This window comes from Cetorhinus maximus, chromosome 2 (assembly GCF_964194155.1).
Source record: "Cetorhinus maximus chromosome 2, sCetMax3.hap1.1, whole genome shotgun sequence".
Classification (NCBI taxonomy): Eukaryota; Metazoa; Chordata; class Chondrichthyes; order Lamniformes; family Cetorhinidae; genus Cetorhinus; species Cetorhinus maximus.
This window is the reverse complement of record NC_135880.1, coordinates 212,645,486-212,663,362: the sequence shown is the minus strand read 5'-3', so window position 1 is coordinate 212,663,362 and position 17,877 is coordinate 212,645,486. Positions and strand designations below refer to the sequence as shown.

The 17,877-nt window shown below is 40.4% G+C and overlaps 1 protein-coding gene across 1 annotated transcript; it reads left to right on the top strand.

The window, feature by feature from the left end:
- The first annotated feature begins 119 nt into the window (after positions 1-119).
- LOC144669759 (heat shock cognate 71 kDa protein) lies at positions 120-12,473 on the top strand. The gene is made up of 9 exons (XM_078532188.1): positions 120-181; positions 2,313-2,522; positions 3,137-3,342; positions 5,490-5,642; positions 7,112-7,667; positions 7,987-8,189; positions 9,281-9,479; positions 9,950-10,182; positions 12,092-12,473. The coding sequence occupies exons 2-9, from the start codon at positions 2,318-2,320 to the stop codon at positions 12,272-12,274; spliced, it is 1,938 nt and encodes a 645-aa protein (XP_078388314.1). The 5' UTR covers positions 120-181; positions 2,313-2,317; the 3' UTR covers positions 12,275-12,473.
- The last annotated feature ends 5,404 nt before the right edge of the window (positions 12,474-17,877 follow it).

The following is a 17,877-nucleotide window of genomic DNA, read 5'->3' as shown; positions in this document are numbered from 1 at the left end:
TCCTATTGGTCACCTGGGCGCCTCTGAGGAGCTGCTGGGGGGGCGGGAGCGTGTGACGTAACGCGAGAGGACGCGCTCCTGATTGGTTAGAAGGTTCCAGTTCTTTCCAGAAGCTTCTGTGGTGATTGGCAAAAGCGTTTTGAGCCGCAGTGCGAGTTGGCAGAGCAGCGGGGCGCATCTGGTAGCTTCCTTTTGTCATTTTAAAGAGCCGGTTGTAGATTATTGTTCTTGACTTTCCCCCACCCTCTCTAGCCCCCACACCCCTAAATTTATAAAGGAGAAAGTAAGTATTGTTTTATCGCCGAGAAGAGGGGGGGAAAAAAAATCGCATTGAGGCTCTTGTACGTTTTTTTTTCCCCCCTTGAATTAATTTTCATTTAATGAAGCATCCCTGTGTCATCTTGTGCATCTCTTATTTTAAGTTCGCAAATGCTTTATTAGCGGGTGGAACGGATTTATTTCAAGGGAGAGGGTTTAAATAATTCAATCTCCCGCTATTGCGGACGGGTGAAGGTGAGGAGGTGACTTTTCTGTAGAGAAATCCCTATCTCAGCACCTTTTGCATCTCTTAAACCCCCCCCCCCCCCCCACTTTTTTTTAAAAAAATAATTGATTTATACACGTCGCCTCTTCCCTCTATGGTTTTATTCTCATTCGCACTAGGTGTGAAGCTCAGAATAGATTCTGGATTTCCTTTCTCCCCCCCTCTCACCATTTACAAGTTGCTGTAGAGAGTTGATGGTTAGCCGGTAGGTTTTTGTGCTGATTTTTAAATCATTCGTCCTTCAGTAGCAAATAACGTTCAGTTTGGAGATTTTAAGCATGTGGTGTGACTATAAAAGGTCGGTTCTCATGGTTCGTGAACCTTGTCGTCTTCTAAACTTAAATCAAGTGGTGGGGGTGAAGAGAAATTGCATTGATGACGCCCTAATCATTTAACCGTTTCAACTCATTCATTTGTCAGGTGGAAGGAGTTCTTGTTGCCGGACGCCTCCAGTTTGGTGTGGTCACTTGCCGAAGTTGTGATATTTGAAGAATATCTGTCTCTCTCTCTCTCTCTCTCTCTTTGATGTTCGAAGAAGTAATTCTTTACATCCCCTCTCCCTCCCCTTAGAAAATCCTACCTTAAATCAGCAGGAATGTGGCGTGTCTTGAGGATTGGAGTTGTTACCATTGCAATTCAGAATGGCTCTGAATTATTACCCCAAAGAGATGGCAGCAGTTAGTCCAAGTTTCGTGAAATGCATTTTGTGTTTTTTAAAATTTATTCCATTCTGGACTTAAGATGTGTTCTAGTTCAGCCCAGTCCAATAGAAATTGCTGACGAGCGGCATGCACTGATGTGTATTGTCTGCACCGATGTACCGAGCTACGTTACTTACATTTTGAACATCTCCATTCAATAATCGCAGAAGTAAAGTCCCATTCAGCCACGATCTTGTTGAATGGTGGAACAGGCTTGTGTTGAATGTCCTACTAATCAAAACACCTGCATTCTTTTTTTTTTGTTGATTTTAAATGTTAAAGCAATGAAAAAGGAATTGAAATGCCACTATGAAATTTCTGTTGCTCATTTTGTTTTGAATTTAATGGATTAGAAATGCAATTTTCCACATCTGGATTCCCAGTTAGCTACATATGGCTAATGTGGTGATCTCCATTAGAATGTTGTTCATCAGTGGTTTGCTCCTGGTAATTTCTTTGGCTGGGCAATGCCTGGATGAGGAGCCTGACTTGAGCTGACATGAATATATCTTGAGACTTCATTTATTTTCTTACTAAGAGCAGGGAAGAGTTGAGGTAACTATATGTATCCTATTCTAAGTTATCTAGCATTATTAAAAGTATAACACATTGTGACTTGATTAAAAATCGATATAACCTTGTAAACCATAAGTTTGAATCTGTTAATGAATAGAATGGCTCGTCTGTGTTGGAACTCAGAAGCAATTCACCTAGTGCCCCACTCCCACCTTCTCCCCATTGTCCTGTGCGTACCTTTTTTCAGATGATCCAATTCCCTCTTGAATGCATTGATTTGAATCTGCCTTCACCACAGTCTATTGCAGTGCATTCCAGATCCTAACCACTTGGTGCATGAAGATGTTTTTCCTCTTGTTGCCATTACTACTTTTTCCAGTTTCCTTAAATCTGTGCCCCACTTGTTTTTGGTCCTACCACCGGCAGGAACAGTTTTCCCTATATCTACTCTCTCTAGACCCCTCCATGATTTTGAATAAACTGAAAGCTGAAAAATCAGAACTGAACATCTGATAGCTACAAAGAACCATAATTTTAACACTTTTTTGCAGGTAAAATGTCTAAGGGACCAGCTGTTGGTATTGATCTTGGGACAACCTACTCCTGTGTAGGTGTCTTCCAGCATGGAAAAGTTGAAATTATTGCCAATGACCAAGGCAACCGGACCACTCCAAGCTATGTTGCCTTCACTGATTCAGAGAGGCTTATTGGTGATGCAGCCAAGAACCAGGTGGCAATGAACCCAACCAACACTGTCTTTGGTGAGTTTCATAAAGATCTATACTGTGCAGATAACGAAGTTAGAATACTATTAAATGCTTTCTTGTTTTCTTGCTCTAGTATTTTAGCATGATTCTGGTTTTGCAATACAATGTATACTAATTCCTCATTCTCCTAATTTTGTATCTTCTAAAAATTAGGGTTTGTATGTGCTTTTTAATTTTAGCTCCTTGTAAGATAACAGGGTGAACTTGAGTACACAGGCTTGTTAAACAAGCTATTACTATTTACTGTGGTATTTTATGCCATACAGATTTGGTAATTCCACCCATCCTTTAATTCCTTAACTGAGCTAATTTAATTGACTGCAGCTATTGGAGGATCACTGCAATTGGTGTCAGTGTCCCAGGCTGGGAGAAGGGGAACCTTATTGCAAATGGGTAGGAACAGATAAGATAGAAGTTGGCTACTCCACATCACATGATGGCTTGCTGGCATGGACCACTATCCAGGTTGCATAGGGAAAAGTGGCACTGTGTATCATGGAATTGAACCCTAGTACAACATCGTCTTGTGGCAGATGAGATTTTTCTGTTTGTTTTCAATATTCTTACTGTTTGTTTAATTGAATTAAAATGTGTTTTGAATTTTGTAGATGCAAAGCGCCTCATTGGACGTAGATTCGAAGACACTGTGGTTCAGGCTGATTTGAAGCACTGGCCTTTTGATGTAGTAAATGATGGAGGTCGTCCCAAGGTTAAGGTGGAATACAAAGGGGAAAACAAGTCTTTTTACCCTGAAGAAATTTCTTCAATGGTGCTCACAAAAATGAAGGAAATTGCAGAAGCTTACCTTGGAAAGGTAAGGTGTAACAAGTTTGCTTGTGATAAGCCCATACCCTAGGTAATATTTTTAACATCTTTAGTTAGCCTTTGCCTGATTTGCAAGATTCTGAAATTTTAAATGTTACTTTATTTCATGTGGTTAAACTGTGGACTGGCGATTGGGAACAGGATTAAGCTAGTTAAGGCAGAATGTGTAACTTTGAAAATGGCAGTTGAATTACATCTGACTTTGTGATCCAAATATATCTAGTTTCTTTCCAGTCTACCCAAAGGCAATACTTTTTATGACTTTTTGCACAATATGGTAGGTTAACCAATGTTGTGCTTGAGTGATGTTGCAGGCAAGTTTGATTAGGCTTTTCATAACCTCATTTTCCTGATGCCATGTTGCGATCAAAGCATTTTGTTAAGGTTGAAGTGGAATTTAGACAAATTTGAATGGGGGTGCTTGGAATTTGGCCACTCAGAGCTGGAAAATAGCACATTGGAGAATTGAGGGTAGAAGGATCAAGATTTATTTGCTAAGAACAAGACTATATTCTGGACTATGGATAATGGGGGAAAGAAGCCATTGGGCACGGGGTTGGTAGGGGTTTAATGTTTTGTGTGGAAAATAAGCTTGAAGGCAAAGAACCTGGAGTTCATGTAGACGAGTGGTAAAGGCTCAAAATCACTTTCTACTGAGCAGCAACTCCTTGAGAAAAAGTAATTTTTGAAGCAAACAAGTCATGCAGTGAGCCCTAGCAAAACTAGAGTTGATGGAAATTGGGGCGAGAGAACACCTGTGGTTGGAGTCATACCTAGCACAAAGGAAGATGGTTGTGGTTGTTGGAGGTCCATCATCTCAGTCCCAGGCCATCACTGCAGGAGTTTCTCAGCGTAGTGTCCTAAGCCCAACCTGCTTCATCAATGACCTTCTCTCCAAGTTCAGAATGTGCAATCCACACGTCCAAGTCACAACTCATATGCAGCAATAGCTGAACAATATACAGGCTTGGGCTGATATGGCAAGTAACATTTGCACACAAGTGCCAGGCAATAACCATCTCCAACAATAGATTTCAACCATCAGCTCTTGATATTCAATGGCATTACCATTGTTGAATCCCTCACTATCAACATTCTGGGGGGTTACCATTGACCAGAAACTGAACCAGACAGAAAAATACTGTGGCTACAAAAGCAGGTCAGAGGCTGGGAATTCTGTAGAGAGCAACTCTCCTGACTCCCCAAGCTTGCCCACCATCTACAGGGCACAAGTCAGGAGTATGATGGAATACTCTCCACTTGCCTGGATGAGTACAGCTCCAACAATACAAGAAGCTGGGCACCTTGCAATTCAAAGCAGCCTGCTTGATTGGTACCCTGTCACTGCCTTCAACATCCAGTCCCTCCACAACCAATACTCAGTGGCAGCAGTGTACCATCTACAAGATGCATTGCAACAATTCATCCAAGTGTCTTTGACAGCATCTTCCAAATCCTTGATCTCTAACACCTAGAAGGACAAGGAAAGTAGATGCATGGGAATTTCCCCTGCAAGCTATACAACCGTCCTAACTTGGAAATATGTCGCTGGGTCAAAATCCCAGAACTCCCTCCCACCCCTAACTGCACTGGGTGCACTTGCACTACATGGACTGCAGTGGTTCAAGAAGGCAGCTAACTACCTTAAGGGCAATTGGGGATGGGCAATAAAAATGCTGGTCTAACTGCTGATGTCCATATCTCATGATAACCAAAATAGATACTTTTGTTTTTTCATGTATTATGGAACATTTAACTGGATACAGTGGCCTCAATGAGAGGAAGGCAGTTGTTGATTTTGAACCTTGAGAGATGATTGGACTTGCTGAATTTGTTAATGAAGGCATTTCTTCATGCAGTAATCAATAAATTGAGTACTTTGGGTGGAATGTGTCCAGTAGGTTGGGCATGACCTAAGTTGGAGGTGATGAACAATGATTGAGGGCTGAGTGCAGAAGCTAATTGATTTAAGTAATTGGGTAGGGTTGGTGGCGATATAGAATTTGTTTCCATGGCAGTGCTGAAAATGTAATCCAAAGTCATTTTAATGAGTGCATGGACAAACTACCTGCTTTGTGCAGACTATAACCAATATTTGAAGACACTTTTGTTAGATTTAAATATTCTCTCTTGCAGACTGTTACAAATGCTGTTATCACAGTACCTGCTTACTTTAATGACTCGCAACGCCAAGCAACTAAGGATGCTGGAACTATTTCTGGTCTTAATGTTCTTCGTATTATAAATGAACCAACAGCTGCTGCCATTGCTTATGGCTTGGATAAAAAGGTATAATATATAACTAAATTATAAATACACACAGGCTTTCAGGGGTCCTTCTGCCATGAAGCATCTTGTAGCAAATTTAGGTCCATCAGTGTTTTTGACAATAGCTTGTTAGCCACAGCTCAGTTGGTAGCACTCAACTCTTGAATCAGGTGTGTTCAAGTCTCACTCGGAACTTGAGCATCAGCCTCAGCCTTGATTTAAGTGCTGCACTATCATAGGTGCTATCTTTCAGGTGCAGTGTAAATCCAAGGGCCAGTTTGCCTTCATGGATGGATGAAAAATACCATGGCACAATTTTGAGGAAGAGCTGACGAATCTTTGTTCTGGCCAGTATTTAGTTATCCTTCAAACAATGGAGATCGAAACACAGAATCTGATCATTATTAATTTGCTGTTTGTGGGAGCTCGCTGTGTGCAAACTAGCTTCTGCGTTTCCTCCATTATAACAGACTACACTTCAAAAGTTCTTAGTGTGCTTTGAGACACTTGGTGGTTGTGAAAGTTGCTATGTAAGTGCAAGTCGTCTTATTTCTGTTGCTGACTGCAATAATGTTTAGCTTTTGAGTATCCAACCTGCCTTTTCAGAAGCTGGCACATTGCATTCCAGGAAATGCCCAAGTTTGCAAAGAACCTCCTACAGACAAGTTTAAACCACTTATTAATTAGCTGACTGCATTTATACCCCTTGCTGGAGTGAGAGATTGCACACAAACAATCTTGGGGGAGGGCATAATCTACATTGGAGTGGTCAATGTGGAATGCTGAAGTACTGGAATTGCCATCGTTCTGACAAGACAAAACCAACAACCTTTTTTTGAGCAATCTGGAAAAATAGGTCAAAGCAAAAGGAATTTTGAAGAGCAGAGCATGAGGTAGCTGAATATCTTTTCTCCCCCACGCTGGACAGTGATGCGTAAATAGGCCTAATCAAAGACTGAAATAGATGGGAGGAGATCCAAGGCTGGAGGCTTCTATAATAGGGTGGGACTAAGTGAAAGGGTTTGAGAATTAAAGTTTTGAGGGTTAAGAAGCCTGACTGGTTGAAGACCTGGGTAAAGGATGACAGACTTGATATGTGATGAGCTACAGGTATTTAAATTGGGAAAGTTGTTCATAGAGGGTGGCAGTTGGAAGGCTAGCAAGGATCATTTTGGAGCCTAAAACAAGATAACAACATATGGATAAAGGTTCCTAAGGAAGGGAATGTTTTATGTGTTACTGAGAATCCATGAAACATGGAATCCATTGTAAGGCAATTTTTGTTTTGGGGGCAGGGGGGTGGCCTGAGCAACATTCATTCCCCTTTCCATCAGTGCCACCAAGAACATATTGACCACTTAGCTCATGCAGGTCATGGGATTTTATTGAATGCTAAATATTACAGAATTTGCCTATACAAGGAACTGTTTCCAAGTAATGCATTGGGTATTTGGGATGAAGCACCATAAAAACACATTCTGTTTTTGCAGGTTGGTGCTGAAAGAAATGTACTGATTTTTGACCTGGGTGGTGGTACCTTTGATGTCTCCATCTTAACCATTGAAGATGGTATATTTGAAGTCAAATCTACAGCTGGTGACACCCATCTTGGTGGGGAGGACTTTGACAGCCGCATGGTCAACCATTTTATTGCTGAATTCAAACGAAAGTACAAGAAAGACATCACTGACAACAAGAGAGCTGTTCGCCGTCTCCGCACTGCATGTGAACGTGCCAAGCGTACCCTGTCATCCAGTACGCAAGCTAGCATTGAAATTGACTCTCTGTACGAGGGTGTTGATTTCTACACTTCCATCACAAGGGCACGATTTGAAGAGCTCAATGCAGACCTCTTCCGAGGCACACTTGATCCTGTTGAGAAATCCTTACGAGATGCAAAACTTGACAAGGCTCAAATCCATGACATTGTTCTGGTTGGTGGATCCACCCGCATTCCCAAAATCCAGAAGTTGCTGCAAGATTTCTTCAATGGCAAGGAGTTGAACAAGAGCATCAACCCTGATGAGGCTGTTGCATATGGTGCAGGTAACCAAGTTTATCTTTGTAGAGGGGAAATTTTGATTCCTGAAGCAAAATCTCCTCCTACAGTTTAAATAGATATTTGAATTTTAGAGTAGAGCATTGAAATTAATATGAATGGAAAATGTAGGTTCATTAGTCTCTTGCAACAACAGGTACCAGGAATTGTTCACTTTTTTCCATTCTTTTGATCCTTATAAAGGGGAGGTCCAGCAGTGGGCATCTCCCTTTTTGTTCATAATTTGATATTTAACATTTCTAATGTTTTTGTGGTCTAAACATTAATTTTAATGGATGCAAATATAACTATTTGACAATTTTTCAGCTGTGCAGGCTGCTATCTTGGCGGGTGACAAGTCAGAGAATGTACAAGATTTGCTATTATTGGATGTCACTCCTCTGTCCCTGGGTATTGAGACAGCTGGAGGTGTAATGACTGTCCTAATCAAACGTAACACCACCATTCCAACAAAACAAACGCAGACCTTCACCACTTACTCTGACAATCAGCCTGGTGTGCTCATCCAGGTAAGAACCTAATTTGTTTTTGCCTTTTTAAGGTAGGTGTGACTACATTTTGACCAATATACTTGTACATATAAATGTGCAAGAAATATGCTTTCACTGTACTTTAGGATGATAAAAAGTGAACATTGAGGCAACGATGGAGTGACCAAAAGCTTGGTTGAAGAGGTGGGTTTTAAAGAGCTGCTTGGGAGGTAGGTGGTGAAGCAGAAGAATTTAGGAATGGTATGGGGGCCAGACAGTTTGAAGGCATAGGTGTTGATAGTGGGGTGAAGGGAGGTGGTTGGAGGAATGTACAAGAGGCCAGTATCTGAAGAATGTGGAGTGGGGAGATGGATGTTTCAAGGTTACAGGTAGTTGCAGATAAAAGGAATGAGCCCATGGAGGGATTGGGAATTTTAAATTTGAAGCATTGGGGATGTAATACAACCCTTGCTGACATAAATGCAAGATGCCTCAATGCTTAGCAGATGTGCTACAGGGAGAGCAGGACAGGATATAAGCAGCAGAATATGGATGAGTTTGTGACATAGACATGATATGACAAATAGTTGTTTCCAACAGCAGGTGTTGAGGTGGTTGATTCCATAGAGATGGAGATGAGCATTTTTTTTATAGTGAGGCTATGGGGTCAAACGTTTAAGTTCAGCACAACTTGGAATTGTACGACTGCCAAGGTTGTGCAATGACTTGATGTCATACTTCCTGGACTATGACTATTGTAGTTGATGTTGGTATGATAGCACTGCAGTTGAGCTGGAGTTTTCCTTATCTAACAGTCACAGTTTCACTTTCCAAGAGGTTTACTAACTGAAAGCAGGCAGTCTGGTTACCCCTCTTTCTGAGTTTGAGTGGTGCTAAATTTAACACTTCAGATGCAGTACAGGCTGTGAACCGGAGTTTCTGACAACCTGAGCATGGCTTACCAAGGTGCCTGTTACAGTGGGCCAAGTGACAATTCTACATTTTTTATAATGTAGCTGCTGAACAAACTAAAGGAAGATCTATATATCATGTGTACATGCAAGATTTGGAAGTGAATTTTAAAAGTGTGCTCATGTCTATAACTTTAAGATCTCTTGTTTCTAATTTAGGTGTATGAGGGTGAAAGAGCCATGACTAAGGATAACAACTTGCTGGGCAAGTTTGAGCTGACTGGAATTCCACCTGCTCCACGGGGTGTGCCTCAAATTGAGGTGACATTTGATATTGATGCCAATGGTATCTTGAATGTGTCTGCAGTGGACAAGAGCACTGGAAAGGAAAATAAGATCACCATCACAAATGACAAAGGTGAATCACTGCTTTGCATGGTGGATTTTGATTTTTTTTTGTGCCAAAGCTAGTTCCTCCCACACTGCGATTGATGGAAAACTACACAGCATTTTTCTTAGCTACAAGAGTTTTGTTCATTACATTGTAACTTCAATTTTTTTTGGTGTAAACTTGCTTTTACTGATCATTCAAATGTCTCCTGACATTTTGCAGCCAGAATTCTTAGTGTAAAAGTGCAACAGTGTCTGCATGATATAGCACAGAAAGTGGGCCTGTGCTACTCTGAAGACCACTGACAAAAGGCCACTGCTTCTTTGAAGCACTAATTAACCCAAGCTGTTCTACAGTTCTTTCTGGAAACTGATTTATACAGTTATATTGAGGCCTTAACTTAAAATAATTACTATAGGTGAACATAAACAGGGATTAAGTGTAGCTCAGCGTTTATAAAAAGAATGATGTAAATAGCATTTGGATTATATCAACAGGTCGCTTGAGCAAAGAGGACATTGAACGTATGGTCCAGGAAGCTGAGAAGTACAAAGCAGAGGATGAACAACAGCGTGACAAAGTTTCATCAAAGAACTCTTTAGAGTCCTATGCTTTCAACATGAAGGCTACCATTGAAGATGAGAAACTAAAGGGCAAAATAAGTGATGATGATAAGCAGAAAGTTTTAGACAAGTGCAATGAAGTTATCAGCTGGCTGGATAAGAACCAGGTAAATTATAATTAGTGAAGGTAATTCTGTTAAAGGATGATTATTGTAATCACATGGTAGTTGTTATTGGCACAAGGGCTATTTGTCCCATAAGAGTTTATGATGGGCCTCCTGTAGAGCAATCCAATGGTCTCTTTCAATGCTCTACCCATTTTAAACTTGTCCACTTACTTTCCTCAAGCACCCATTCAATTTCTTCACTAGTCAAACCTCCCTCCTAGGCAGAATGTTCCAGGCCAATACTATCTATGTTTATATATTAAAATTCTTCACATGCTGCTGCATCTCCTCCTAAAACCTTACATCAGTGTCCCTAGTCCTTGGACTAAGGACTAGCCCAGAAGTCAATTGCACCATTTTTGATGTGGCACTGACCTGTAAACATCAAGAGGTTCCAAGTCTGTTAATGCAATTGCTTTTTTTTCTCGTCTAGCTTATCTCTAAAACCCTCCTGACTTGACTGCCTGTAATTGCTAGGGATGTCCTTCCATACTTGGGTGTTACATTTGCCACTCCAATGCTCTGTCACCTTTCCCTGTATCTAGGGAAGGTTGGAAGATTATTTTAAACTTGTCATTATCTCCACCCCCAATTCCTATGCTTAGTGGAACATTTTTTAAAAAATCAAACAATAAAATATTTGACCGTGGATGATGAATTAACATTTCCATTGGCTTTCCCATATTAATTCAGCTGTTTGTCCCCAATTTTCTGAATCATGCTGAATTCCATTGGTGCCATTGCTCAGGTCAAAGTTAGTGACGATCTTTTTGGGAAAGAACTAAAGCAGCTATTCATCTTTGCTCAATTCAGTGCATGCATCCCCTGAATAGGAGCCAACCCCTGGGAATCCTGGCTTTATCATACCTGTCTAACCTAAGTATTTGAGACTGATTTGATTTATAGTGCTTATTTGGCAGGTACATGGCTCAAACTTGGAACCCTCTTGATGTTTGTCATGCCACATCAGATCATGCAATTGACTTGCAGGCTAGTTAGGAAAATTTCATTATCTTGAAGTAAGTGAATAATGAATGCAACTTCAGTAATTGCATAAGAGCAAAGTGATTTGGGTATCCAGGTACATGGTAGAAGCTGCTGCATTTGTACAAAATATTCAAATGCAAATGTTGGCTTTTATACCAAGAGCATTGAAGTTCTGATGTGATGCTTCAATTATGCAGGGGATTGGTTAGGCCTCATAAGGAATATTGCAATCTATTGTAGGAAATAAACATCAGGAAGGATGCATTGACCTTGGAGAAAGTACAGTAAAGGTTCACCAGAATACTAGGGTTTACAGGATTAAATGAGTACTGGCTGCATAAATTTAACTTGTATTAAGAATGTTAGCACTAAACCATTTGGTAGTTTAAAAAAAGGAAGCATTTTGTTAGTGGTGTCACAATGCTTTGGGTGCTGGATGAATTCAATTTGGAGAATTGTTTTGGTAGGATTATCACAATGTGGAGGAAGGGTAGGTAAATGGAGTTGAGGTACAAATCTGCCTTGAACTGATTTTGTTGCAGCAGACTCCAGCTGAATGGCCTATTCCTAAGAGCACAAGATATTAAGCAATGAGAGCTGCAGCAACCTGTAGCCAGGGTTCCTTCCAAAAAGGCACTGAATAAGTGAGTCTTGACTCTTGCATAGTTCATAATTTTTAGTGGAGAAGAGGAAGAAAGAAGGATTTAAATGAGGGAAGGACCAGAGGAGGTATGTAAGCCATTCTTGAAAGACTAACACTTGTGTTAACATTACCTGGAGAGGATCTTCTATTCTGGAATCACAGATTTGACAGATCCTTAATGGAAGCCTGATATTAAGTTACAGTTCAAGTAATGTAACTAGCAGATAATATATACCTATGGTATTAGGTTGACTTGCCAAATGCTGTTGTTTTTTCCAGACTGCAGAAAAAGATGAATATGAACATCAACTGAAAGAAATAGAGAAGATCTGCAATCCAATTGTTAGCAAGTTGTATCAGGGTGCTGGTGGCATGCCTGGTGGGATGCCAGAAGGTTTTCCTGGTACTGGTGCTGCTCCTGGAGGAGGATCTTCTGGACCAACCATTGAAGAAGTTGACTAAAAACATTAATGTACAGTAAGAATCAATGAGAATAGGAAACTGGATGTTTGTGTACTATGACTTAAGAATCCAAAATGTACTATTGCCCTGTAACTAAATATGGTGTAAAAGTTTAATGAGACTGAAAAGCATCTTGTTAATTTAAATTCTAGTTGAAAACTTCTCATCTTCTAATAAAAGAGCAATAAATATACCAAAAGTTGTTTTCCTTCGCTCCTAGCCTTGATACCCCGTCTGTTTAAAGGTGGTGGCTGGAATCATACTGCAGTGTGATTTAAGGCTTCCAGTACTTTGACCATTTTTCATGTTTTGAACTTGAATAACTGGCTTTGACAGAGCATTACACCTAAACCCAATCCCATATTCTCCTAATCTCCATAAATGCACTTGTAGTAAAATTTATTGAACCCAATCCAGGATAGGAACTCTGGACATGTTCTTCCTTTCTGGCTAGTAAAGTAGAATTTATTGCACCCTACAAATTTATGTATAGTCCATTGCACCGTTGGCCTGATGCCCTTTTTTTGCATTCAAGGATGAATTTGGAACATAAACCTGTAACTAGGATAGTATGTTGCAAGTGTCTTTTGACTGGTAGAACCTGCATTCGAATCTTGTCCAGGAGGAGGAAGGGCTTTTCTGAATACAAGATTCCGAAAAGCTTAAACACATTCTCCGTACCCCTTTCAACACCAAATTTTTTGGTGGGGGAGAAATAATTTGGAACTGCCCTTCTAAATAGCAAATGTGCGGCTAAAAGTTAGGTATTTGCAACAATACTTTTTCAACTGCTGACTGGCTTAACCACTACCCCCATCCACTCCTTGTTGCAGTACAACCTTTACTATCTTGCTTACTATTTGCTATTCAGTATGGCCCCATCTTTCCTGAGTTTGAGTGCTGACTTCAGCATATCTCATGCACAATTGATTTTACCCATCCATCAAATCCGTGTTCATATCAAGAGCTCGTTGTCTCACTCCTTTCAACTACCCACTACTCCAGAATTATCTTGGAAAGCAGAGAACCCTCTGCTTTTCTCCACCAACAACTTTGCTTTGAGTATTCTTCCCCCTCTACCCTTTCTGCTAACAAGTAAAAAGAGCTCATGGACTGTTTAAGATACAGACTTTGTTCAGTTGCCTGCATTGTTTCCTTGTGCTTTTGCCTACCAAGATGTAGCATCTCCCAACCCCAAGTCTTCAGTTTTTTTTTAATCCCATCTTCCCTCATGATTGAGCTTGTTCCATTAACCAACATTACTGAAAATTCTGATCATTATCACATTACTGTTTTGCAGAGCGTTTATCTGTGTACAAATTGGTTGTTTCCTTTCACTAAACATTTTAATTGGCTGTAAATCACTTTGGGTCATCCTGAGATTATGTGAAGGTTTATGAATACAGGTTTTTATCCTACCATTCCCACTACACTGCCATCCAGTAATATTGGAGGAGGGGGGGGGGGGGTCTACATCTGAACTTTTCAGCCCTATTCCTACATAACTTGATTCCTTTTAGTACCCAAAAATCTATTAACCTCAGTCTTCAATATATTGAGCATACACAGCACTTGGCATTGAGAATTATCTTAATCCCAAATGGCTAACTCCTTATCCTGAGGCAATGATCCTTGGTTACTTCCTCTCTAGTGAAGGAAATATCTTCTCCAAGATCTACTGTGTAAAGCCTTATGAAATGCATAACTTTTTTTTAGAATATCTATCCATTCTTAACTCCTAGGGAGTAAAAACCTATTTTACTTAATCTCAACTCATAGTACAGCCACTCATTCCAGGAATGGATCTAGTGCACTTATGTTGCTCTCTTGCTACCACCCCACTTCCAAAGACAAGTATATCTTTCCTTGGGCAAGACCAAAACTATACAGCACTCCAGGTTTGATTTTTACCAAAGGCCTTATAATTGCAGAAAAATGTCCTTGTTTTGAAAATGCAACCTTCTTGCAATCGAGGCTAACATACCATTTGCCTTCATAATTGTTTGCTTTTATCTACTCTGTGGGGTGGGGGAGGAAAGGAAGTGTTTCATTGGGATGCTTCAGGTGTCATGATGGACTTGATGTGTAGCAAGTATCCTCAGGAAAATACAAGGCCCCAATGAATCAAAACTCAAGAGGGACATTGAGCAGCGATTTGATACGTTTAAAATCTTTAATGGTAATGATAAGGGGGGAAACTGCTTCCTATGGTAGAAGGGTCAGTAAACAGCAGACAGATTTTAAGGTAATTGTCAGAAGAACCAGAAAGAAGCAATGGTGAAAACTTCTTTTACACAAGTTGTTGGAATCTGGAATGCACTGCCTGAAAAGGTGGAAGCAGATTCAATAAATTTCAAAAATAGTTTGATAAATATTTGGAGAGAAAATTGCAGGCTATGGTAAAGAGCAGGTAAGTGGATAGATTTACCAAAGGGACAGCACAGGTACAAGGGGCTCATGGCCTCCTTTTGTATAGTATCCTATGGTGAACTAAAAATGCTAAAGCAGATCATGTGAAAGCACTGTAATTCTCTTTCACTCCATAAAGTTAGATGTGGTTATTCATTTTAGCCACCTCACGAATGGAAGGCATTGAACCCTGCCAACAGTCAATTATCTATTTTGTGACATACATTGGCCGAATGATGTCTTGTTTTTTCAGTATACTAACTTTGTCACATTTGTATAAAATGTCTTTCTGATCCTGGGTAATATTTTGGGAACTGTTCAAATTTGAAGGTTACGGTAGATTAGTTGTAACTGGACAAGTAATCTAGATCTTTATGCAATAATCTAGAGAATGCAAATTCAAATCTCATCATAGTTTTAGAATGTAAAATCTGGAAATAAATAGTTGGTATTACAAAAGTGACCCTGAAGCTGCCAGATTAGTAATCTTTAGAAGAAAACAATTTCTTTACCTGGTGTGGGCTGTGATTCCAGTCCCACATCCATGTGAGTTACTCTACTTGCCTCTGAAGCAGCTGAGCAAGCTATTCAGAGGTTCAAGAAAATGGCCCATGATTGCTTTCTCAGGGTAGCTAGTTATGGACAAGAAATGCCATGGCCTGCCAGCAACACGTCCTGAGAATGAAAAGTTGTAGCTATATAGTGCCTTTAGGATACATAGGAACAGCATCAAACAAAATTTGACATCAATCCACAGGAAGAGGTATTAGGAGAGGTGACCAAAAGTTTGGCCAAGGTAGATTTTTAAGGATCATCTTAAAGGAGGAAAGAGAACCAGCGTGGATAGGTTTCGGAAGGAAATTCCAGAGCCTATGTCTCTCTGGTAGCTGAAAGCATATCCACCAATGGTGGAGGGATGAGCAGAATTGGAGGAGCATAGATATTTGAGGGTTGTAGAGCTGGAAGACATTGCTGAGATGGGGAGAGGTGAAGCCATAATAGGATTTGAAAACCAGAATGTGGGTTTTAAAATGCAGGTGTTGCCAGACTAGGATCCAACATCTAGGTAATGGGTGAACAGAACTTGGTGCATATTTTGTATGAGTGAGTTTGTGAAGGGTAGAATATGAAAGGCAAGTCAAAAGTACATTAGAATAGACAAGTCTAAAGGCATCAAAAGTTTCAGCAGCAGATGGAGTAGAATTGGACAATGCCTTTCTCAACCTCCGTTAACACTCTTGGTTATGAAGTGGAGATGTCATGGAAGCTCATCTTAGCATCAAGTCAGATGCCAAAGTTGAGAATGGACTCAAGACGCAGAGAGGGAGAAAGCCAGGGACTGAAGACAATTGCTTTGGTCTGCCCAATATGTAGTTGGAAGAAAATTCTGCTCATCCAAAACTGGATGTTGAACAAGCAGCATGACAAATAGATAGTGGATAGTTGAGAGTGGTGGTGGTGGTGAGGCAGAGCTGGTGGCTGTTAGAGTACATATGGACCCTTTTCATTTTCAGATGAGATTGCTGAGAGGCAGCATGCAGATAAACAAGAGGGCCAAGGATAGATACCTGGAGGATCCAATGGTAATGGTATGAGGTGAGAAGAGAAAATGATGATGATTCTCTGGTGACAACTGGACATGTAAGTGTCTGATTAGGTGTGTACAGTCCCACTCAGCTGGAGAAGCATTGGATGAGGATGGTGTGGTCAACTTTGTCAAATACTGCAGACATGTCAAGATGAATAAAGGATAGTTTATCACAGTCACTTGGATGTTATTTGTGATTTTGATTAGGGCTGCTTCAGTGTTGTAAGCAAACAAAAACCTGTTTGGAGGGTTCAAATATAGAGTTGCAGGTCAGCTAGACATGGAATTGACTGGTGACAACACCTTCAAGGGCTTGGGGAAAACAGAAGTAGAAGTGATAGGTTCTAGTCTGGAGTAGCAATAAAATGTGGACTTGAATGGACTTGGGAGAATTCAACCTAAAGGTGTACATTGGAAGATCAGGGTAGATTTTGATTTTTTTCAAGGGATCTGGGTGTTTCTGATAGGCCAGCTTTTGTTGCCCATCCCTAATTACCCATGAACTGAGTGGCTTGCTAGGTCATTTCAGAGGGAAGTTAATAGTCAACCACATTACTGTAGATCTGGAGTCACGTGTAGGCCAGGTAAGGATGGCAGATTTTATTCCCTAAAGGACATTAGTGAACCAGACAGTTCCTGGTAATAAATTGGAAATGGGAGGCATTAGGAGACAGTCCAAAGTTGAAGTCAGAAGTCCTATGGTGGGATTAAGTTAACACATATGGTTGGAGTCAGCCAGGTTTACAGATAAGTTTGGATGGTGAGTGAGTCCAGAGATATTTAAAAGGTAAGAGTATAGGATATTGCATTCCTGGATGTATTTACATGAAAAAGGAAAAAAAGCCAGAAACTCTGCTGAATCAGTCGTGAGGCAGAAAAACAATGGTGAAGTTGGGAGGTCGTTTAGGAGCTAGAGTGGCGGAGAAATGGACTTTGGCCCAGAAACTGTATTTATGGCAAAATAAAGGGGAAAAACCAGTAGCTCAGCAAGAAACAGCAAAAGCAAGGGATGGTTTGAAGGTAGAGAAGGTTACCTTAACTTGAGTGACTCAATAGAAGATCAGAGTCATAGCAGATGAGTTTTACAGTGTCGTCCAGTGGAGTAGCAAAGTCTTGCAGCAAGGTAAAGGGATTTGGGAGCAAAGATCCAGTGCCCACTGATGAAACAAAAAGAAGGCATAGTCGTAAGTTTGAAAATGGGACTAGATAACTTTAAACATGCAGCTTGAACTTACGGTTAGGTCTTAAATGCACCCACTATTACAACCAGGGGTATTTAAATAATGAAAGTGAGGAGATTGGGGGAGAAAAGAAAAAGAAAGGAAACGGATGTCTAAGGACAGGTAGCTGCCAGCCCAGGAGTATAATGGGATATGTTTGCAGACACATGTATCAATAGTTTCTATTTTTACAATCTATTGAAATATTAGTTATATTTAAAAGGAAGGTCATATTATTTCATCCACCTAGAAAACTATACAATCCTCAGCATAGTATCCAGCTATTTAAAATAATTCCAAGGTTTTTGCAGCCATTATCTGACCTGGGAATCTGTTTTGAGTGTTGATCACTGTGTAAAAGCAGTTTCTGACAGTTCAAAATTTGT

Bases quoted from the DNA above. Each gene is read 5' to 3' on its own strand.
- LOC144669759 (XM_078532188.1), top strand. From the start codon at position 2,318: ATGTCTAAGGGACCAGCTGTTGGTATTGATCTTGGGACAACCTACTCC. The intron at 3,343-5,489 runs GTAAGGTGTAAC...TCTCTCTTGCAG, and splicing joins CAGAAGCTTACCTTGGAAAG to ACTGTTACAAATGCTGTTAT. The intron at 9,480-9,949 runs GTGAATCACTGC...TTATATCAACAG, and splicing joins CACCATCACAAATGACAAAG to GTCGCTTGAGCAAAGAGGAC.